The sequence below is a fragment of the Zophobas morio genome, unplaced genomic scaffold (assembly GCF_036711695.1).
Source record: "Zophobas morio isolate AGI-343-1 ecotype UQ-CSIRO unplaced genomic scaffold, CSIRO_AGI_Zmor_V1 ptg000041l, whole genome shotgun sequence".
Lineage (NCBI taxonomy): Eukaryota > Metazoa > Arthropoda > Insecta > Coleoptera > Tenebrionidae > Zophobas > Zophobas morio.
The window spans coordinates 570,055-593,926 of NW_026972146.1; the positions used below are offsets into that span (position 1 = coordinate 570,055).

Consider the following 23,872-nt stretch of genomic DNA (forward strand, 5'->3'; position numbering starts at 1 on the left):
ATTTTTAAATATCGAGAAATCGAAAAAATCGAAAATTTAAAAAACTGAAAAATCGAAAGCCTGAAAAATCGAAGGATTGAAAAATTGAATTCAAAAACTAAAAAAATGGAGAAATCGGGAAGTCGAAAAATCGAGTAATCAAGTCGAAATTTCGAGAAATCGAAAAAATTTAAAAATCGCAAAATCAATTAATCAAGATCTCTAAAATTTGAAAATTAGAGACGTCAAAAATTGAAAATAAAAAAATCGAGAAATCAAAAAATCGAAAATTTAAAAAAAAAAATAAAATATCAAAAAATTGAAAAATCGAGAAATCGAAACTTCAAAAAAACAAAAAATCGAAACGAAGTATCGAAAAATTAAAGCATTGAAATATTGAAAAATTCCAAAACTGAAACATCAAAAAATTGAAAAATCGATTAATCTAAAAGTCGAAAAACCGTCCAGTTGAAAAATCGAAAAACGGAAAACTCGAAAAAATTGAAAAAACAAAAATTTTAAAGTCGAAAAATCGAGAAATCGGAAAGTTTAAAATTCCCAAAACAATAAATTAACCAAGAAATCTAAAAAAATGAAAATTTCGAAACATCGAAAATTGAAAAACTGAAAAATCGGGAAATTGAGAAATCGAAAATTTAAAAAATCGAAAAATTAAATATCACAAAATTGAAGAATCGAAAAATTGAAAAATCAAAAAATCGAAAAGTTGACAAACCGTCCAGTCGAAAAACCGAAAAACGGAAAACTTGAAAAATTTGAAAAAACAAAAGTCTGAAAAGTCGAAAAATTGATAGATCTAAAAGTCAAAAAATCGAGAAATTGATCAGTGGGGAAATCGAAAAATCGAAAATTTAGAAATGCCAAAAATTGAAAAATTGGGAAATCTTGAAACTTAAATATCGGTAAATTGAGAAATCGAAAAATAAAAAAAATTGATACTTCGAAAATTTTAAAAATAGAGACATTGAAGAAACGAAATATTAATAAATCCCAAAACTCTGAAATATCGAAAAATTGGAAAATCTAAAAATCGGAAAATCAAAATCAATTAATCAAGATCTCTAAAATTTGAAAATTAGAGACGTCAAAAATTGAAAATAAAAAAATCGAGAAATCAAAAAATCGAAAATTTAAAAAAAAAAAATAAAATATCAAAAAATTGAAAAATCGAGAAATCGAAACTTCAAAAAAACAAAAAATCGAAACGAAGTATCGAAAAATTAAAGCATTGAAATATTGAAAAATTCCAAAACTGAAACATCAAAAAATTGAAAAATCGATTAATCTAAAAGTCGAAAAACCGTCCAGTTGAAAAATCGAAAAACGGAAAACTCGAAAAAATTGAAAAAACAAAAATTTTAAAGTCGAAAAATCGAGAAATCGGAAAGTTTAAAATTCCCAAAACAATAAATTAACCAAGAAATCTAAAAAAATGAAAATTTCGAAACATCGAAAATTGAAAAACTGAAAAATCGGGAAATTGAGAAATCGAAAATTTAAAAAATCGAAAAATTAAATATCACAAAATTGAAGAATCGAAAAATTGAAAAATCAAAAAATCGAAAAGTTGACAAACCGTCCAGTCGAAAAACCGAAAAACGGAAAACTTGAAAAATTTGAAAAAACAAAAGTCTGAAAAGTCGAAAAATTGATAGATCTAAAAGTCAAAAAATCGAGAAATTGATCAGTGGGGAAATCGAAAAATCGAAAATTTAGAAATGCCAAAAATTGAAAAATTGGGAAATCTTGAAACTTAAATATCGGTAAATTGAGAAATCGAAAAATAAAAAAAATTGATACTTCGAAAATTTTAAAAATAGAGACATTGAAGAAACGAAATATTAATAAATCCCAAAACTCTGAAATATCGAAAAATTGGAAAATCTAAAAATCGGAAAATCTGAAAATTGTGACGTTGAAAAATCGAAAATTTAAAAAATTGAAAAATCAAAAACTTGAAAACCGAAAAACTGAAGAATTGCAAAAATTGCAAAATATAGAGAAATCGAGAAGTCGAATAATCGAGAAAAGTATCAAAAAAATTTGAAGAATCGAAATAATGGAAAATCCCAAAACTGAAACATGGAACAATTGATAAATCGAAAAGTTGAAAAATCGAGAAATCGAGAAGTTGAAAAATCGTCGAGTCGAAAAATTGAAAACAAAAAACCTTGAAAAAGTTTAAAATAAAAAATCTGAAAAATCGAAAAATTGAAAACCTGAAAAATCGAGAAATCGAAAATAGAGAAATCGGAAAATCAAAGAATCGAAAAATCTCTAAAAGTCAAAAAATCCAGAAATCGAAAAGTTGAAAAACCGAAAAATTGATTAATGAATATGTAAATGGACAAATCGAAAACCTAGAAGTGACAAAAATTGAAAAATTGGAAAATCGTGAAAATGAAGTATCGAAAAATTGAGAAATCGGAAAATAAAGAAATTGAAAATTGGAAAAATCGAGAAATTGAGGAAACGAAAATTTTGAAAATTGAAAAATCGGAGAAAAATTGAAGGATAAAAAAATTGAAAACTCAGAAACCTGAAAAACGAAAAAAACTGAAGAATTGCAAATAAAGAAGTCGAGAAATGGGAAAATCCAAAAATCGGAAAAACTGAAAGTCGAAAAATCAAGGAAATGAAATATCGAAAAATCGAGAAATCGAAAAATTGAAAAATTAAATTGTAAAATAAGGGGAAATCGGGAAGTCGAAAATTCGAGAAATGGGAAAAGTAAAAAAATCGAATAATCTGAAAATCGAAAAATCGAGAAATCGAAAAATAATCAATGAATTAACAAAACTTAAAATTGAAAATCTAGAAATGTATTACGAATTATCGAAAAATTGGAGCATGGAAATATTGAAAAATCCCAAAACTGAAACTTTGAAAAATTGAAAAATTGAGAAATCGAAAATTTAAAAGATCCGCAAGTCGAAAAATCGAAGAAAACTTAAAAAACTGAAAATGAAAAATTTGAAAAGTTGAAAACTTTAAGAAGCGAAAAATAAAAAATCCTAAAACTGAACTATTGAAAAATTGGAAAATCTAAACGAGAAGTCAAGTCGAAAAATAGAAAGACCAGAAATCTCAAAAATCTCAAAACTGAAGAATTACAAACACTGAAAAATTGAAAAATCGAGAAGTCGAATAATCAAGAAATCGGAAACTTGAAAAATCGAAAAACCTAAAAGTCGAAAAATGGAGAAATCGAAAAGTTTAAAAATCAAGTATTCAAGAAATCTAAAAATTAAAAATTTAAAATTGGAAACCAGAGAATCTAAAACTGAAAAAGCCGAAACATAAAATACCAAAATCCTGAAGAATCGAAAAATCGAGGAATCCAAACATCGAAAAAACGAATAATTGAAACAAAGTATCGAAAAATTGAAGCATCGAAATATTGAAGTGCCAAAACTCAAACATGGAAAAATTGAAAAATTGAAAAACTGAGAAATTAAAAATGGAAAACCAAAAAATCGAAAAATCTCAAAGTCGAAAAATCGAGAAACTGATTAATGGAGAAATCGAAAAATCGAAAATTTAGCAATGTCAAAAATTGAAAAATTGGAAAATCGTGAAACTTAAATATCGGAAAATTGGGAAATCAAAAAATACAAAAATCGACAAATCGAAAATTTGGAAAATTGAAAAATCCCAAAACTGAAATACCGAAAAATTGAAAAATCGAAGGAAAATTGAAAAATAAAAAATCTGAAAAATCGCTCATAAGTATCTTTTTGTCAAAGTTAAATTGCAATATGTTGCTACACAATTTTTATTTTTTTCCCAAAAAATCTGGATGTTTATGGTAAAAACTCAACACGAACTCATAAACCAGAGGTGCAGCAACATTTTATTTTATAAAATTTAAATAACTTTCACTAATGTAAATTTTGGGGACGACGTCATCCTATTGTTGGTGGAGATAATTGGCAAAATTTTGTTAGCGTTTTACCATCTACACCATATTCCTAACATGCACAAGAAATGACAACTATTGTTCCAGTAGTTTCAGAGATTATCTGTCTAATAAAAATCCGGACAGAAATAAAATTAAAATTATATACACCACCTGATGGTCTAGTGGTCAAAATACCCTCCCGGTTTCCAGGTGAGTAGGAACCTTGATCGACCAACTCGCACCTTAGAGATTCCGATTGTCGTGAATCGATACAAAACCTAGAGTAACCCCGACTCGCAAGCATCGATTTAGCCGAAGCCCGCTCTATCTACCGGTGTGAAAATGTGTAAAATACCTACCCGTGCCATTGTCCGTGCTGTGCATAATCAGTCAGTGGCCGCCGCTCAGACGACCTCCAAACACCCCATGGCACGTGGTCCCGTCGTTCCTGCAACTGACAAAGCGAGTTATTTAGCTGAGGATGACCGGCCGTATGCGGGCTCATTACCGATATCGCCCGCTTATCAATCCGGCATTACGAAAACCCACATGCAACAACGATGCGTACCTAATCGTTCGGGCCAAGACTGCTCTGTTTTCGATTCGGCCCCCACGGATTACCGCAATTAATCTGACGGAACGGTTCAATTTGCTTAATTGGATGTGTCGATTTTGTTGACAATTATTGTATTTGTTTCGTGTTCGGTAAACAGCGGCTGGAACGTTAACGAGGCAGGATTAGAGCTGAGTAAACAGGAAAATATAACGACCGTCTTTTATTTGAACGCTCCTCTGGAGAAGCAGGGGCGGATTACGGCGCACGGCTTACCAGTAGCTTAAACGAGGAAGACAGTGGATGCAGTCGACGATAATTAAAATGATGCGGGGGCGGATTTTTGGAAAAGCTATATATGCGGCTCGCGCGGCGAGCGAGACGTGTCCGACGACGCTTTTTCAATTAAAACTCGAACGGGAGATTTGTTATAAGCTGCAGTCGTGAGTGAGTTAATTTGCGAAGTTGCAACAAGCCGGCAATAAATTACTCTGCTCTTATTTCATTTGCGCTTCTTGTGAGGTAATGGAAGGAAGTTAAAGCATGGTATCGCCTTAATTGGACGAAATCGTAGTGTGTAAATAAATCCGTCAGCGAAATTAAGCTTAAAAAATGCGAAAAAACTTCCCTCTAACAAGTTAGAGTTAAATTAAGCTTCAATAAACGTTGCAATCAGAATGGAGCACAATTACAGTAAATAAATTCAGGAGTTGTTAGTAAATGGCCTTTCGAACTGTCGGCTGGCGGCCTTTGGAGGTAACGAATCGTGCGAAACTCTAACAAGCTCTCATCCCTCATTTTAAATATATCCTTAGATAGCAATGCGTGCCTCATTCGAGCAAAAGCTACGAAAAAGTATCGTCATTTAAGACGCGAACATAAAAGTTTTTAACAAAGCTCGAGAGCGTCCCGTAATTTGGCACTAGTTAGGGATTTTCGGGCTAAATCATGTATAGGGTAATAAAGTTCGATTAGACGTAATAAAGCTTTCATTTCGGTTGACAGTTTTTTTTAATATAATGGCGCGGTAGTTTTAATGAGAGGTCGTTATAGGAGCAGAGGAGATTCCAAGCCGTGGCGTTTTTCATCCACCATCCATTAGAACAAATTGACACCTGGTAGCAAGGGGAGCTCGCTTCTGACGATGCCGGCACCTCGTTATATTAACGACCGGGATTGATTCCTTCCAAAGGGACCAGAGACTCGGCCACTCAAGGGCCTCTTATTCAAACTAACAGGTGCCCTGTTTATCCCGCAGCGCCCGATCCAACCCAGAGTGCCTTGAAGTATTACGCCGGTTTTAAAAGTGGGGACTGACAGAAATATGACAAACAGTGCCGCCTCTCACTTTTGGACTTTACTAAATCTTATTAAAAAACAAAACAAATCGTCGCTGTTAGCTGAGCGCACGGCCCGGCACTCGTTCCAGACAACTTCGTTAATGATCGCATCCCGGAAAGTATAATCAAACCATCACCGCCTCCCCGTCTCCCGTTCCGGCTCGGGCAGCCCCCGCCCCGCGACGCGTACAAATGACCGGCTATTAAATTAGGAAGTTTGCTAAAATCAAATACGTGTCAGAGCTCGAAGCTGTTAAATTTTATAGCAGGACGATATTAGAGGCGAGCTGTCACTTAGGCCAAGTTCGGCGAGACAAGGCGAGCCGGAATGAAAGCCATTCCATGTCTGAAAGTGTCCGCTTCGGTCAAGATGTCAGAAAAGCTTTTAAAACACACTTAGGTGAAGTTGCGAGACGCCAAGTCGGGCCACTCTTAGGCGGCGCCGACGACGAACACCTTATGGATGTTGGCAGCACTGGACGATCTCCCGTGTGTATTTTAAAAGAGGGATCGGCAAAGAGCACTTCCTCATAGATGCTCTAATGGCAGTTCACTGTTACTCGGAGTTGGCTTATTGTTTCCTTTTTGGGATTTGAGGTCGACGGCTTCCAGGAATTAGGGTTAAGGGTATTCTTTCACGACTCGGCAAATTCCGACGACGATTGTGTTTCAACACCGAAAACCACGCGAGCATTAGACGAATTTTATCTCGACGACACAATAATAATAGACAGCGAGCGCAGCGAGCCCCAGGACTGTTTACGAGTGCATGGTGGCGCAGTCCGTAATGAAGTAGCCTCTTCACGCGGATCGATTCATACACTAAAATTTATGCTACAGGAGCCCATTAAACCTTTATTAACCCGTTTACGACCCCCGCCCCCGACTCTCAGTTTTTTTCGCGGAAGAACGACAAATTTAAAGACATTTTGAGTTTTACTGCTGATGACGGCGTAAAAGTGCTAAGAGAGTGTCGAAGCGGCTTATGCACATTCTACGCTCGCCGGTTCGTGGTATGACTGAATGAAAGCTCCGAGGGGCGGCGAGGGGAGGCGGGCGATATTTGTACGCGCCGCGCTCCCAGCTGTTTTCCCCCCGACCAAACATTCCGTCCTACATCACTGTACCGTAACCTTCACCCACTGAACTGAAAAACAATATCGATGATGTTGGCCGGGTCGAGGAGGTCCTGCTGCAGGTGCCTGGAGCAGGAGAAAGCTCTGATTTTTGTGTCGCAAGCTTCAAACAGACGAATTTTATTAAGATTCCTGCTGAAGCGATTTTTGATGCTTGTGATGGAGACATCGTTGCAGGAATCGCTTCTGCATTCATTTTTAGTGCAGGATGTAAGGTACAAAGACCCTCATTTTTTCCTGCAAGTACGTTTTAGTAAACGCATGGATGTGTATAATAAATATCTCGTTGCAGGAAATAATAGCTACATGGCGTGAAGATTTGTATTTTAATGAAAAGTTCTATTGCTGCAGGATTTAAGGAAAGAAGAAACAGATAGTACTTCTTTTGATTTTTGTGCGTGACGAAGACAGCAGCAGGAGAACCGAAATCACAAGGATCGAAGGAGAAAGATCCTGATTTTCGGCCTGCAAGCTTCAAACAGTCGTTGCAGGAAACTGCCTTGCATGAAGAAGACGAATTTTATTAAGATTCCTGCTGAAGCGATTTTTGATGCTTGTGATGGAGACGTCGTTGCAGGAATCGCTTCTGCATTCATTTTTAAGGTACAAAGACCTTCATTTGTTCCTGCAAATATAAAAATCGAACTGTAAAATCAAAAACCTGAAAAATCGAAAAATAACGAAAAACTGAAAAATCGAGTGATCGAGAAATCGAAAAATTCAGAAATCTGAAAATCAAAAGATCGAAAAATCTAAAAGTCTAAAGATCGAGAAATCGAAAAGTTTAAAACTCGCAAACACAGTCAAGAAATCTAAAAACTGAAATCGAAACATCAAAAAAACGAGTAATCGAAACAAAGTAACGAAAAATTGAAGTATCGAAATATCGAAAAGTCCCAAAATCGAAAAATTGATAAAACGAAAAATTGAAAAATCCAGAAATGGAAAAGTTGAAAAACCGTCAAGTCGAAAATTCGAGAAATGGAAAACTTGAAAAATTTTAAAATAAAAAATACAAAAAACAGAAAACTTGAAAAATTGAGAAACTGGGAAATGAAAAATGGAGAAATCGGAAAACTAAAAAATCGAAAAATCGGGAAATTAATTAAAACTTAAATATGGGAAAATTGAGAAATCGAAAAATAAAAAATCGACAAATCGAAAATTTGAAACATCGAGGAATTGAAAAACCGTGAAATTCAAAAAACCCAAAACTAAAATACCGAAAAATTGAAAAATCGAAGAATTAAAAAACTGAAAAATCCCAAAACTGAACTGAAAAACAATATCGATGATGTTGGCCGGGTCGAGGAGGTCCTGCTGCAGGTGGCTGGCGCAGGAAAAGCCTTTGATTTTTGTGCAAGCTTCAAACAGTCGATGCAGGAAACTGCCAGGTATGAAGAAGGCGAATTTTATTAAGATTCCTGCTGAAGCGATTTTTGATGCTTGTGATGGAGTAGTGGTCCTTCTGAAGACGGCGTTGCAGGAATCGCTTCTGTATTCATTTTTAATGCAGGATGTAAGGTACAAAAACCCTCATTTTTTCCTGCAAGTACTTTTTAGTGAACGCATGGATCTGTATAATAAATATCAGGTTGCAAGAAATAATAGCTACTTGGCATGAATATTTTTATCTTAATGCAAAGTTCTATTGCTGCAGGATTTAAGGAAAGAAGAAACTTTTGATTTTTGCGCGTGCTGAAGACGGCAGCAGGAGAACCGAAATCAAAAGAACCGAAGGAGAAAGATTCTGATTTTCGGCCTGCAAGCTTCAAATAGTCGTTACAGGAAACTGCCTGGCATGAAGAAGACGAACTTTATTCGATTCCTGCTGAAGCGATTTTTGATGTTTGTGATGGAGTAGTGGTCCTGCTGAAGACGGCGTTGCAGGAATCGCTTCTGTATTAATTTTTAATACAGGATGTAAGGTACAAAAACCCTCATTTTTTCCTGCAAGTACTTTTTAATAAACGCAAGGATGTGTATAATAAATATCTCGTCGCAGGAAATAATAGCTACCTGGCACGACGTTTTTTATCTTAATGCAATGTTCTATTGCTGCAGGATTTAAGAAAAGAAGAAACAGACAGTACTTCTTTTGAATTTTGTGCGTGCTGAAGACAGCAGCAGGAGAACCGAAATCAAAAGGATCGAAGGAGAAAGATCCTGATTTTTGGCCTGCAAGCTTCAAACAGTCGTTGCAGGAAACTGCCTGGCATGAAGAAGACGAATTTTATTCCGAAAATTGGAATGTAGAGAAATTTAAAACTTAAAAAACCTGAAAAATTGGGAAATCGAGGAATTCAAACATCAAAAAAACGAGTAATTAAACAAAGTATCGAAAAATTGAAGCATCGAAATATTGAAGTCCAAAAACTGAAACATCGAAAAATGGAAAACTTAAAATATTGAAAAATCAAAAATCTGAAAAGTCGAAAAATTGAAAAATTGAAAAATCGTTAAACTTAAATATCGGAAATTTGGGAATTCGAAAAATACAAAAATCGACAAATCGAAAATTTGAAAAATTGAAGAAACCAAAAATTGAAAAATCCCAAAACTGAAATATCGAAAACTAAGAAATCTAAATTATAAATCTAAACTATGCTTCCAATAATCTAAATAATTTAAAACTTTTGCAATATTTTTTTGTCAAATAAGTTAAATTGCAACATGTTGCTGACACAATTTTTATTTTTTTCCCAAAAATCTGGACGTCTAGGGTTTTACTCAACGCGGATTCATAAATTAGATTTTTAAAATGACGTCATCATTTGCAGGAGGCCATAAACGAAAACGATTTACTGTGTTTATGATAATTAAATAAAATTGCGAAATGTTGTAATACAAGCTTGATTTTTTCCAAAAATCGTGATGTTTAAGGTAAAAACTCAACACGAACTCATAAACCACAAGTACTACCTGGCATGAAGATTCCTGCTGAAGCGATTTTTGATGCTTGTGATGGAGTAGTGATCCTGCTGAAAACTTCGTTGCAGGAATCGCTTCTGCATTTATTTTTAATGCAGGATGTAAGGTACAAAAACCTTCATTTTTTCCCGCAAATATAAAAATCGAAAAATAAAATATAAAAAATTCATAAATCGACAAATCGAAACATCAAAAAAACAAAAAATCGAAACGAATGTCAAAAAATTGATTGATAAATCGAACAATTGCAAAATCGAGAAATGGAGAGGTCGATTAATCGAGAAATGGGAATATCAAAAAAGGGCAAGATCTAAAAGTCAAAAAATCGAGAATTCAGAAATGCAAAAATTGAAAAATCGAAAAATTGTAAAACCGCAAATTTTAAAAACTGTAAAGTCAAAAACCTGAAAAATCGAAAAACATTGAAAAACTGAAAAATCGGGTGATCGAGAAGTCGAAAAATTCAGAAATCTGAAAATAAAAAGATCGAAAAATCTATAAGTCGAAAGTTCGAGAAATCGAAAAGTTCAAAACTCCCAAACACAGTCAAGAAATCTAAAAACTGAAGTCGAAACATGAAAAAAACGAGTAATCGAAACAAAGTAACGAAAAATTGAAGTATCGAAATACCGAAAAGTCCCAAAACTGAATATCGAGAAATTGATAAACTGAAAAATTGAAAAATCCAGAAATGGAAAATTTGAAAAACCGTCAAGTCGAAAATTCGAGAAATGGAAAACTTGGAAAATTTTAAAATGAAAAATCTAAAAAACAGAAAAGTTGAAAAATTGAGAAACTGGGGAATCGAAAATGGAGAAATCGGAAAACTAAAAAATCGAAAAATCGGGAAATTAATTAATGGAGAAATCGCAAAATGCGAAAGTCGGGAAACTTAAATATGGGAAAATTGAGAAATCGAAAGATAAAAAAATCGAAAATTTGAAGCATCGAGAAATTGAAAAACCGGAAAATTCAAAAATCCCAAAACTAAAATAAACTGCCTGCCATGAAGAAGACGAATTTTATTCCGAAATTATGAACATAGAGAAATCTAAAACTTCAAAAACCTGAAAAATTGGAAAATCGAGAATTCAAACATCAAAAAAACGAATACTTGAAACAAAGTATCGAAAAATTGAAGCATCGAAATATTGAAGTCCAAAAACTGAAACATCGAAAAATGGGAAACTTAAAATATTAAAAAATCAAAAATCTGAAAAGTCGAAAAATTGAAAAACTGAGAAATCAAAAATGGAGAAATCAGAAAACCAAAAATTCGAAAAATCTTGAAACTGATTAATGGAGAAATCGAAAATATAGAAATATCAAAAATTGAAAAATTGAAAAATCGTCAAACTTAAATATCGGAAATTTCGGAATTGGAAAAATACAAAAATTGACAAAACGAAAATTTGAAAAATTGAAGAAGCGAAAAATTGAAAAATCCCAAAACTGAAATATCGAAAACTAAGAAATCTAAACTATGCTTCTAAATAATTTAAAACTTTTGCAATATTTTTTTGTCAAAGTTAAATTGCAACATGTTGCTAACACAATTTTTATTTTTTTCGCAAAAATCTGGACGTCTAGGGTTTTGCTCAACGCGGATTCATAAATTAGATTTTTAAAATGACGTCATCATTTGCAGGGGGGCATAAACGAAAATAATTTACTGTGTTTATGACAATTAAATAAAATTGCGAAATGTTGTAATACAAGCTTGATTTTTTCCAAAAATTGGGATGTTTAAGGTAAAAACTCAACACGAACTCATAAACCACAAGTGCTTCCCTGCATGAAGATTCCTGCTGAAGCGATTTTTGATGCTTGTGATGGAGTAGTGGTCCTGCTGAAGACGGCGTTGCAGGAGTCGCTTCTGCATTTATTTTTAATGCAGGATATAAGGTACAAAAACCTTCATTTTTTCCCGCAAATATAAAAATCGAAAAATAAAATATAAAAAAATTGAAAAATCGACAAATCGAAAGATCAAAAAAACAAAAAATCGAAACGAATGTCAAAAAATTGATTGATAAATCGAACAATTGAAAAACCGAAAATTTGAAAAACTGTAAAATCAAAAATCGAAAAATATTGAAAAACTGAAAAATCGAGTGATCGAGAAATCGAAAAATTCAGAAATCTGAAAATCAAAAGAACGAAAAATCTAAAAATCGAAAGATCGAGAACTCGAAAAGTTTAAAACTCCCAAACACAGTCAAGAAATCAAAAAAACGAGTAATCGAAACAAAGTATCGAAATGTCGAAAAGTCCCAAAACTGAATATCGAGAAAGTGATAAACCGAAAAATTGAAAAATCCAGAAATGGAAAAGTTGAAAAATTGAGAAACTGGGAAATCAAAAATGTAGAAATCGGAAACCTAAAAAATCGAAAAATCGGGAAATTAATTAATACAGAAATCGCAAAATGCGAAAGTCGTGAAACCTAAATATGGCAAAATTGAGAAATCGAAAAATAAAAAAACCGACAAATCGAAAATTTTAAACATCGAGGAATTGAAAAACCGAAAAATTCAAAAATCTCAAAACTAAAATACCGAAAAATTGAAAAATCGACGAAAAATTGAAGAGTTAAAAAACTGAAAAATCCCAAAACTGAATTGAAAATCAATATCGAGAAGATCCTGCTGCAGGTGGCTGGCGCAGGAAAAGCCTTTGAGTTTTGTGTGTGCTGAAGACGGCAGCAGGATTTCTGGCCTGCAAGCTTCACATAGTCGTTGCAGGAAACTGCGAGGTATGAAGAAGACGGATTTTATTAATATTCCTGCTGAAGCGATTTTTGATGCTTGTGATGGAGTAGTGATCCTGCTGAAGACGGCACTGCAGGAATCGCTTCTGCATTCATTTTTAATGCAGGATGTAAGGTACAAAGACCTTCATTTTTTCCCACAAATATAAAAATCGAAAAATAAAATATAAAAAAATTGAAAAATCGGCAAATCGAAACATCAAAAAATCGAAAAGAATGTCAAAAAATTGATTGATAAATCGAACAATTGAAAAATGGAGAAATCGAGAGGTCGATTAATCGAGAAATGGGAATATCAAAAAATCGCAAAATCTAAAAGTCAAAAAATCAAGAATTCAGAAACGACAAAAATTGAAAAATCGAAAAATTGTAAAACCGAAAATTTTAAGAACTGAAAAATCGAAGAATATTGAAAAACTGAAAAATCGAGTGATCAAGAAGTCGAAAAATTCCGTAATCTGAAAATCAAAAGATCGAAAAATCTAAAAGTCGAAAGATCGAGAAATCGAAAAGTTTAAAACTCCCAAACACAGTCACGAAATCTGAAAATTGAAATCGAAACATCAAAAAAACCAGTAATCGAAACAAAGTAACGAAAAATTGAAAAATCCAGAAATGGAAAAGTTGAAAATTCGTCAAGTCGAAAATTTGAGAAATGAAAAACTCGAAAAATTTTATCTAAAAAACAGAGTAGTTGAAAAATTGAGAAACTGGGAAATCAAAAATGGAGAAATCGGAAACCTAAAAAATCGAAAAATCGGGAATTTAATTAATGGAGAAATCGCAAAATGCGAAAGTCGTGAAACCTAAATATGGCAAAATTGAGAAATCGAAAAATAAAAAAACCGACAAATCGAAAATTTTAAACATCGAGGAATTGAAAAACCGAAAAATTCAAAAATCTCAAAACTAAAATACCGAAAAATTGAAAAATCGAAGAAAAATTGAAGAGTTAAAAAACTGAAAAATCCCAAAACTGAATTGAAAATCAATATCGAGAAGGTCCTGCTGCAGGTGGCTGGCGCAGGAAAAGCCTTTGAGTTTTGTGTGTGCTGAAGACGGCAGCAGGATTTCTGGCCTGCAAGCTTCACACAGTTGTTGCAGGAAATTGCCTGGTATGCAGAAGACGAATTTTATTAAGATTCCTGCTCAAGCGATTTTTGACGCTTGTGATGAAGTAGTGGTCCTGCTGAAGACGGCGTTGCAGGAATCGCTTCTGCATTCATTTTTAATGCAGGATGTAAGGAACAAAAACCTTTATTTTTTCCTGCAAATATAAAAATCGAAAAATAAAATATAAAAAAATTGAAAAATCGGCAAATCGAAACATCAGAAAATCGAAAAGAATGTCAAAAAATTGACTGATAAATCGAACAATTGAAAAATCGAGAAATCGAGAGGTCGATTAATCGAGAAATTGGAATATCAAAAAATGGCAAAATCTAAAAGTCAAAAAATCAAGAATTCAGAAACGCCAAAAATTGAAAAATCGAAAAATTGTAAGACCGAAAATTTTAAGAACTGTAAAATCAAAAACCTGAAAAATCGAAAAATATTGAAAAACTGAAAAATCGAGTGATCGAGAAATCGAAAAATTCAGAAAACTGAAAATCAAAAGAACGAAAAATCTAAAAGTCGAAAGATCGAGAAATCGGAAAGTTTAAAACTCCCAAACACAGTCAAGAAATCTAAAACCCGAAATCGAAAAAACGAGTAATCGAAACAGAGTAACGAAAAATTGAAGTATCAAAATATCGAAAAGTCCCAAAACTGAGTATCGAGAAATTGATAAACCGAAAAATTGAAAAATCCAGAAATGGAAAAGTTGAAAAACCGTCAAGTCGAAAATTCCAGAAATTATAAAACTTGAAAAATTTTAAAATGAAAAATCTAAAAACAGAAAAGTTGAAAAATTGAGAAACTGGGAAATCAAAAATGGAAAAATCGGAATCCAAAAAAAATCGAAAAATCGGGAATTTAATTAATGGAGAAATCGCAAAATGCGAAAGTCATGAAACTTAAATATCGGAAAATTGAGAAATCGAAAAATAAAAAATCGACAAATCGAAAATTCGAAACATCGAGGAATTGAAAAACCGAGAAATTCAAAAATCCCAAAACTAAAATACTGAAAAATTGAGAATTGAGGTCTATTAATCGAGAAATGGGAATATCAAAAAATGGCAAAATCTAAAAGTCAAAAAATCAAGAATTCAGAAACGCCAAAAATTGAAAAATCGAAAAATTGTAAAACCGAAAATTTTAAGAACTGTAAAATCAAAAACCTGGAAAATCGAAAAATATTGAAAAACTGAAAAATCCAGTGACCCAGAAGCCGAAAAATTCAGAAATCTGAAAATCAAAAGATCGAAAAATCTAAAAGTCGAAAGATCGAGAAATTGAAAAGTTTAAAACTCCCAAACACAGTCAGGAAATGTAAAAACCGAAATCGAAACATCAATAAAACGAGTAATCGAAACAGAGAAACGAAAAATTGAAGTATCAAAATATAGAAAAGTCCCAAAACTGAATATCGAGAAATTGAAAAATCCAGAAATGGAAAAGTTGAAAAACCGTCAAGTCGAAAATTCCAGAAATTATAAAACTTGAAAAATTTTAAAATGAAAAATCTAAAAACAGAAAAGTTGAAAAATTGAGAAACTGGGAAATCAAAAATGGAAAAATCGGAAACCAAAAAAAATCGAAAAATCGGGAATTTAATTAATGGAGAAATCGCAAAATGCGAAAGTCATGAAACTTAAATATCCGAAAATTGAGAAATCGAAAAATAAAAAATCGACAAATCGAAAATTCGAAACATCGAGGAATTGAAAAACCGAGAAATTTAAAAATCCCAAAACTAAAATACTGAAAAATTGAGAATTGAGGTCTATTAATCGAGAAATGGGAATATCAAAAAATGGCAAAATCTAAAAGTCAAAAAATCAAGAATTCAGAAACGCAAAAAATTGAAAAATCGAAAAATTGTAAAACCGAAAATTTTAAGAACTGTAAAATCAAAAACCAGAAAAATCGAAAAATATTGAAAAACTGAAAAATCGAGTGATCGAGAAGACGAAAAATTCAGAAATTTGAAAATCAAAAGATCGAAAAATCTAAAAGTCGAAAGATCGAGAAATCGAAAAGTTTAAAACTCCCAAACACATTCAAGAAATCTAAAGACTGAAATCGAAACATCAAAACAACGAGTAATCGAAACAGAGTAACGAAAAATTGAAGTATCGAAATATCGAAAAGTCCCAAAACTGAATATCGAGAAATTGACAAACCGAAAAATTGAAAAATCCAGAAATGGAAAAGTTGAAAAACCGTCAAGTCGATAATTCCAGAAATGGAAAAGTTGAAAAATCGAGAAACTGGGAAATCAAAAATGTAGAAATCGGAAAACTAAAAAATCGAAAAATAGAGAAATTGCAAAATGCGAAAGTCGTGAAACTTAAATATGCGAAAATTGAAAAATCGAAAAATAAAAAAACCGACAAATCGAAAATTTGAAACATCGAGGAATTGAAAAACCGAGAAATTCAAAAATCCCAAAATTGAAAAATCGAAGAAAAATTGAAGAATTAAAAAACTGAAAAATCCCAAAACTGAACTGAAAAACAATATCGATGCTGTTGGCCGGGTCGAGGAGGTCCTGCTGCAGGTGGCTGGCGCAGGAAAAGCCTTTCATTTTTGGCCTGCATGCTTCAAATAGTCGTTGCAAGAAACTGCGTGGCATGAAGAAGACGAATTTTATTCAGATCCCTGCTGAAGCGATTTTTGATGCTTGTGATGGAGACGTCGTTGCAGGAATCGCTTCTGCATCCATTTTTAATGCAGGATGTAAGGTACAAAGATCTTCATTTTTTCCTGCAAGTACTTTTTAGTAAACGCATGGAAGATTTTTATCTTAATGTAAAATTCTATTGCTGCAGGAAAGAAGAAACAGGCAGTACTTCAGTAAGTTTTCGACTTCTGCAAAAAGGCTTCAAGAAACGATGTCCCTTTTTAGCCCCCACCTCATGTGCACTCACGTTATTTACATAACATAGTGTTAAACCCTCGCACCCCCTTCCGATTATCGCCTCCTTTAGTCTACAATAGCCCTGCCTTTTTCCTCCAAGGATGAGTATTCCTCGAATGCGAAGCAATTACACAACTCGTTTCGTTCTGATCAAACAGAAAATCGGTAAAAATGAGGGGAGGAAAGAGGGGTCGGCAGTCAAAGGCTGGAAGTCGGCCGCGGGACTGCACTATTCGATTAACTTCGATACTTGGCTTCAATTGCTTTTTAAGATTCTCGCGATTGCTTTTGAAAGGTTTTGGATTAGATTGCAATTGGCTGAAAGGCATTAAAAGTGCCGTTGCTCGCCCTACGCCATCATCCCCGAGCGGGGACCACCGACTCACCCCCGAAAACAGCTTATTTTTCGCCTCATTTGTGGAGCAATTCCGGCGGCCAATAGAAACGGCGTCCTTAAATAAAGAACCGGCCTGCTCGCTGCCCTGATACAACGCTTTTAATTTGTTTAAATCTCCGTCCCACTGGGACGACGCGTTAAACCATGACCGTCATAGGTGTTCATATTGTGGGCACCTCTTCGAGTAAGTCGAAAATCTCGCATCGAGTTGTTCTGGAAGTTCGGCTGCGTAGCGAGGGGCCGTGCCCTCGCAGGCCGGCGTTTCTTAAATTGACAATTTCCTCTTCAAAGTGTTGAGTTGATATATAAATAACGGTCGTAGTTTTGCGGGCCGACGCTCCGGTTGAGTTTCGCGCGTCGTCCTCCACTTTAATTAACATCCTTCTCAAGTAATCCCCCCGAGGAGGCGGGAGGAAAGGGGATATCGGCTAAATTACTGACAAGTGTAAGGGAGATGCGGGAATAATGAACACACGTACACCTGCACCTAAACAAAGGACTTGTTACCGGTGCCGAGAGTCATCACCGTAATTAGAAACAGTCACTCTGTTTTGTCGTCCCTCTTTTTTTCCTATTTTCGTCCAAGATTTTAATTATAACACGCTACTTCGCAGCATTTCCTCTTCCAAATTAATTATTTTTCCTGAGTCGGTGAAAGGCGAGGTTCGGCATAAAAGGCTCCATTTTGGATCGGCGAAGATCTCGGTTTGCTCTCACATAAATGGCTTTACTTATTGCATTAGTTTAGTCAGTGTCGTTTCCGCTGCCGGTTTTCTCTACTCGGAAAAACTTTTAAAATACTCTAATGGGCGGGATGCAGAGAAATCAAATTGCGACTTTATTATTGGGAGCTTTCTTTGCACAATAACAGATGATTTATTGGAGGCTATCTGTAATTGGGAGGATCGTGGCTCGGTAAACACGACAGGAAAACCATTTTCAGATAAAGTGCAGCGGAGATCTTATTTTACATTTATTTCGGTTCAGCAGAACGCGATTTAGATGAGCTCGATTAAAACGGGGATTTACTGGGACAACCCTAAAAGAGTCGACCTGAACGGACGCGAAAATTAACAATTTCTCTTCATTTTATTACATTCTAAACAACTAAGGATTATTCCAAACAAATAAACTTAGCAAAAAAATCACAATTTATTTAACAAATTACACAAATATGTGTTTAAAGTAAAACGTCAAACGTTCTGCTTTGTTTGCAGTTGACTGAAAATATAAATAATAACGTCGTTGACGAACAACGAAAAAAACCAAGGTGCAAACGATCAACCTTGGCTCACCCCAGAACAATTCTGCTTACACACGCACGTCATACCACAATTCATAACAACTGTCTGCAAATGACCGAATTATTTGATAGATTAAACACAATGGACAGATAAGAAAATCATAAATCCGCACATTCTGATCGTGGCACGTCACATGATTTCCAGGAATACATTAACCTAGCAAGAAAAACACCCAATGGACGCATTCTGTTAGTCGCTTTAGGAAAGCCTCTTCGAATCTTAAAATTTGTACCTCGAGTCCCATTCCTGCGGAAAAGCAAGAGGTGTCAACTGAAAACATCGGTGACTTGAAATATACTTTATTTCCAACACCTGAAGCAGTACGGGTAATTAACATAAAAATAACTCAGCTAGCGTTACCTACTACATTTAAACGACCTCTTTCTGCCCCCGGCGGTCGTTTTTTGGTGTTTGTAGAGGGCTGTCTTCGTTGCTTTGTGTGGGGGTGTGTAAATCAGCGGGTTCGTTAACTTTGGCCACTTGTTTATAAAACAAGTAGATACAGTACTGAAAAGGCCACATCATAATAAAATACAGAACGAGAAGAATCATGGTAATGGTGTTTCGTTTCTCACAGAAAACTCCATCTCCAGGGTACACAGCCCAATAAACAGGCCCCACGAGCAAACACACCGTCGTCAACATGACGTAGATCCGTATGTACTTTTCCTTGCCCTAGAAAGCACTTTCAGTACGCAAGCACACCAGAGAAGTTAATTGACCTGGAGAGTACCGATCAGTAAGAGAATCCCGCTGACGATCCACACGATCGAAGTCAATATATCCGAGAAGGAAATGCAGGAATTCGGGTCATTGATGAACAACAGCAACATAGGCAACAACTTGAAAACACTCGATTATCATTTGAGCAAACTCTACGAACTAACTTACGATATTGGAAAAAATCACGTAGTACACGACCAACTTGACACAGCGATCGCACCAATTTTTGGTCATTTCGACTCTAAACAACACACTGAGACCTGGAATTACACTGATAACGCGACCTATACAAAAGATAAACCATGGGACTGTGTACACAAATCGTATTTTTGCTTTGTTTCGTACAAAACATTTATAGTAGGTGGATTATTCCCAGTCAGAATTTCTGATGTTATGTAATCTGAAGAGGCACGTGCAAAGCCGATGGCCTCAATTCCGGAGCTAATTATTTTGACAATGGGGGACGTAAACATGCTAAATACGGACCTGTATATAAAGGAGAGTGCTTGTAAGTAGTCATACATAATGCAAGGGCTTTTGCTAGATTAGCGGAGTGCACGAAGCATCCTCTGTGCAAAGTGCACGTCTTTCCAGAACCGGATTATCTCGGGCCAGATTCGCAATTTATACAGGTGTGCGAAGTGGGGATATTAAGAGGGGCCGAAGGGACGGTTTAGCTTATGCCAGGTTTAACTTAGTCGGTTTTAAGTTGGTTTATATACTGAGTTAGATTGGCAACTTAATAGCAGTCTGGTTTTAAGTTTTAGGTACTCTGGCTACGTTCAAACCATTTCCACAGTTTTCAACTTTTAGCCAAGTAAGTTGAGATGTCTGATTTTAAAGTTCATTTTTCTAATGAAAATCCCAAAATTTTTACCATTCTTTTCAAGGCTAAAAGTTAAATGTTCTGTGTCTTCGAGATTCGGAAATCTTTCACCTATGATCTTTTTTCTATTTTCTACAATAATTTTTTCCCAAACTGTTAAAGATCTTAAAATTAGAACTTGGTTTTTCTTCACATTTTACACATAATAAAACAACTTGGATAATTGAAAAACTCTTTCATTTTAAAGCTGAAAATTTCGAAAATCTTGATCAGTTTGTCGAAATTTATATCCCTAAATTTTTCGTGGATTTTTAAACCAATTTTCAAAACCTTTTTGAAAATGTCAAGCTTTTTTCGACCATTTTCAAAAATTGCCGAAACAGATAAACAGATTTTGTTGTAGATTTCGAATTTCAGAAATTACTTTCGGCCTTATTTCGTCGAAAATTCCTACCATCTCTCCAGAATCGTCAAAACAAAGTTTGGGGATCTTTTAATTTTTTCGAAAAATTTACATTCAAACCGAATATTTCTAAAATGATTTTTTAAACAACTTTTTCAAAAGCTCAGTTATGAAAATTTCGATGTTTTCTGGAACATCTTAGAAAATTACTGAAAGAGATTTTATTGTAGATTTCGATTTCTTGTACGAAATTTCGAAGTTCTTCAAATTTTTCGAAAAATTTACTTTCAAACGGAATATTTCTAAAATTTTTGTGGACGCTAAACACATTTTTTATATTTTTCGGATCAGTACGTCAAGATCTACATCCCAGAATTTTTTTTCAAAAGGGCAAATTTTCAGTTCTTACCCGGTATGAAATTTTGACTTTTTTTCGATCATTTTCGAAAATTACTTAGAGATTTTTTTGTACATTTCGACTTCAAGAAATTATTTTCTGCCCCATTTTTTCGAAACCTGCCATCATTTTTGTAAAATCGTCAAATAAAATTTCGAAATTCTTCAAATTTTTTGAAAAATTTACACTATATTTTTCGAATTGGTGCTTCAATACCTACATTCCAAAATTTTTCATGAATTTTTAAATCACTTTTGATCGGTATTCATTTTGAAAATTTCGAGCTATTTTCAACCATCTTCGAAAGCTACCCAAAGAATTAAAAAAAAAAAAATTTTCGAATAGAGTATTTTTATTTTTTCCAGCACTGTTGAAAGTTGCCCATTATTTTTTGTTGATTTCAGATTGGGAAGTCATTTTCAGCCACATTTTTCGAAAATTTCAATCAAAAAATATGGTAATTTTTGGAGTAATTTAAAAATTTGATTTTGATACTGAAAATTTGGAAAATGTTGATCTAGGACCATAAACACGCAAAATTTTTCGAATCAGCACATCAAGTTCTATATCACAAATTTCTTCATGGATTTTTCGCTAAATTTTTTAAAAGCTCGATTTTTTTTTAATTTTTGACATTTTTTCGACGACCTTGATTTTTAACTGAAAATTTCGAAAATCTTTGTCTGGGGCCATCACCGCTATGTTTTTTGAATCAGTTCGTCAAAAATTTTTTCCCAGATTTTTTCATGGTTTTAAGCAACTTTGTCAAAAGCCCAATTTTTCTATATTCTTCTGAAACTTTTGATCTATTTCCGAGCACTTTCGAAAATTATTCAAAACACATTTTTTTGTTTATTTCGGATTGCAGAAGTCATTTTCCGGCACCTTTTTTGAAATTTTTTCTATTTTCAACCACATTTTTTAAAAGCTCGATTTTTTAATAAAATTTCGACTTTTTTTCCTGACCTTGAATTTGAAATTCAAAATTTTGGTTTGGGACCATCAAAAGCAATGTTTTCGAAGTCAGTTTATCGAAATCTATATCCCAGAATTTTTCGTGGATTTTTAAGCAAAAAGTTTGTCAAAAGCTCAATCTATTTATAAATTTTTTGACATTTTTCCGACCATTTTCAAAAATTGTCCAAAGACATTTTTTTGTTTATTTCGGAAAACATAAGCCATTTTCGACCACATTTTTCCTAAAGTTCCAACCATTTTTATAGAATTATTAAAATGAAATCTGGCCATTTTTTGGATAATTTAAAAATTTCATTTTGAAATTGAAAATTTCGAAAATCGTGGTTTGGGACCATCAAATGATATGTTTTTGAAATCAGATTGTTGGAATTCCAGAATTTTTAGTGGATTTTTAAGCCCATAAATTTGTCAAAAGTCCAATTTTTCACTACACTTATGAAATTTTTTACTTTTTCCCAAGCACTTTCGAAAATTACCCAAAGACATTTTTTGTTCATTTCGAGTTGCAGAAGTCATTTTCGGCCACATTTCTTCGAAAATTTCAACTATTTTTCTGGGATCACCAAAATGAATTCCCATTTTGATATAATTTAAAAATTTGATTTTGAGTCTGAATATTTAGAATATTTTAGTCTAGGACCATAAACACGAAACATTTTTCCAATCAGCATGTCAAGTCCTATATCCCAGAATTTTTACTGGATTTTTAGCAAAATTTTTTAGAAGCTCAACCTTTTAATAAAATTTTGACTTTTTTCCGACGACCTTGATTTTGTAACTATAAATTTCGAAAATCTTGGTCTAAGGTCATCATAGACCACGTATTTTGTATCAGTTTGTCAAAATCTATGTCCCAGAATTTTTCCAGCATTTTTAAGGAACTTTGTTAAAAGCTCAATTTTTCAATCTCCTTATGAAATTTTTGACATTTTTCCGACCACTTTAAAGAATTATGCAAAGATATTTTTTTGTTTATTTTGGGAAACATGAGCCATTTTCGACCACAATTTTTCGAAAATTCCAACCATTTTTCCAGAATTATTAAAATGAAATCTGGTGGTTTTTGGGATAATTTAAAAATTTCATTTTGAAATTGAATATTCCGAAAATCGTGGTTTGGGACTATCAAACACTATAATTTTGAAATCAGCTTGTCGGAATCTATAGTCCAGAATTTTCTCTGGATTTTCATGCTAAAAGTTTGTCAAAAGCTCAATTTATCAATCTCTATGAAATTTTTTACATTGTTCCAAGAACTTTCGAAAATTATCCAAAGACATTTTTTTTATTTATTTGGGGAAACTAGAGCCATTTTCGGCCACGTTTTTCCGAAAATTGCAACCACTTTTCCAGAATCATCGAAATGAATTCAGGTCATTTTTGGGATAATTTAAAAATTTCATTTTGAAATTAAAAATTTCGAAAATCGTGGTTTGGGACCATCAAGGCTGTGTTTTTGAAATCAGCTTGTCGGAACTTTTTGTGGATTTTGAAGTAAAAAGTTTGTCAAAAGCTCAATTTTTCAATCTCATTATGAAATTTTTTACATTTTTCCGAGAACTTTCGAAAATTATCCAAAGACATTTTTTTATTTATTTCGGGAAACTAGAGCCATTTTCGGCACGCTTTTACGAAAATTACAACCACTTTTCCAGAATCATCGAAATGAAATCAGGTCATTTTTGGGATAACTTAAAAATTTCATTTTGAAATTGAAAATTTCGAAAATCGTGGTTTGGAACTATCAAAGGCCATGTTTTCGACATCAACTTGTCGGAATCTATATTTCAGAATTATTTGTGGATTTTTTAGCAAAAAGTTTGTCAAAAGCTCAATTTTTCAATCTCTATGAAATTTTTTACATATTTCCGAGAACTTCCGAAAATTATCCAAACACATTTTTTTATTTATTTCGGGAAACTTGAGCCATTTTTGGTCACGTTTTTTCGAAAATTACAACTACTTTTCCGGAATCATCGTTTTAGGGATAATTTAAAAATTTTATTTTGATATTGAAAATTTCGAAAATTGTGATCTGGGACTATCAAAGACTATATTTTTGAAATCGGCTTGTCGGAATCTATATTCCAGAATTTTTTATGGATTTTTAAGCAAAAAGTTTCTCAAAAGCTCAATTTTTCAATCTCGTTATGAAATTTTTTACATTTTTCTGAGAACTTTCGAAA

At 33.5% G+C, this 23,872-nt stretch overlaps 2 protein-coding genes across 11 annotated transcripts in view; both read right to left on the reverse strand.

Moving 5' to 3' along the window:
* The window catches only part of LOC135140865 (LIM domain only protein 3-like), a 228,676-nt gene that overhangs the window by 110,204 nt on the left and 94,600 nt on the right, over positions 1–23,872 (reverse strand). For 4 of the 5 annotated variants that reach the window (XM_064071588.1, XM_064071589.1, XM_064071584.1 and 1 more), the window contains one exon: positions 4,261–4,355. In XM_064071588.1, coding sequence (XP_063927658.1) covers positions 4,261–4,285 — 25 coding nt within the window. In that variant the 5' untranslated portion in view covers positions 4,286–4,355. The remainder of the gene's footprint in view (positions 1–4,260; positions 4,356–23,872) is intronic. The other variant, XM_064071587.1, reaches the window with a different exon arrangement.
* Positions 18,189–19,539, reverse strand: LOC135140947 (uncharacterized). Of its 6 annotated transcripts, XM_064071705.1 has the most exons (6): positions 19,251–19,521; positions 19,093–19,201; positions 18,935–19,034; positions 18,724–18,866; positions 18,658–18,671; positions 18,189–18,605 (listed from the first exon to the last, which is right to left on the reverse strand). In XM_064071705.1, the coding sequence occupies exons 1-6, from the start codon at positions 19,314–19,316 to the stop codon at positions 18,579–18,581; spliced, it is 459 nt and encodes a 152-aa protein (XP_063927775.1). In that variant the 5' UTR covers positions 19,317–19,521; the 3' UTR covers positions 18,189–18,578. The 6 variants fall into 6 exon arrangements, with proteins under 6 accessions (XP_063927775.1, XP_063927770.1, XP_063927769.1 ...); XM_064071700.1 differs by having other exon boundaries at positions 18,189–18,671; positions 18,727–18,866; positions 19,251–19,539; XM_064071699.1 differs by having other exon boundaries at positions 18,189–18,671; positions 19,251–19,526.

Coding starts and splice junctions, on each gene's coding strand:
- LOC135140947 (XM_064071699.1), bottom strand. CDS start 19,316: ATGACCAAAAATTGGTGCGATCGCTGTGTCAAGTTGGTCGTGTACTAC. Junction 19,202..19,250: donor ACGTGATTTTTTCCAATATC/GTAAGTTAGTTC, acceptor AGTGTTTTCAAG/TTGTTGCCTATGTTGCTGTT. Junction 18,672..18,723: donor AAAGAGGTCGTTTAAATGTA/GTAGGTAACGCT, acceptor GTACTGCTTCAG/GTGTTGGAAATAAAGTATAT.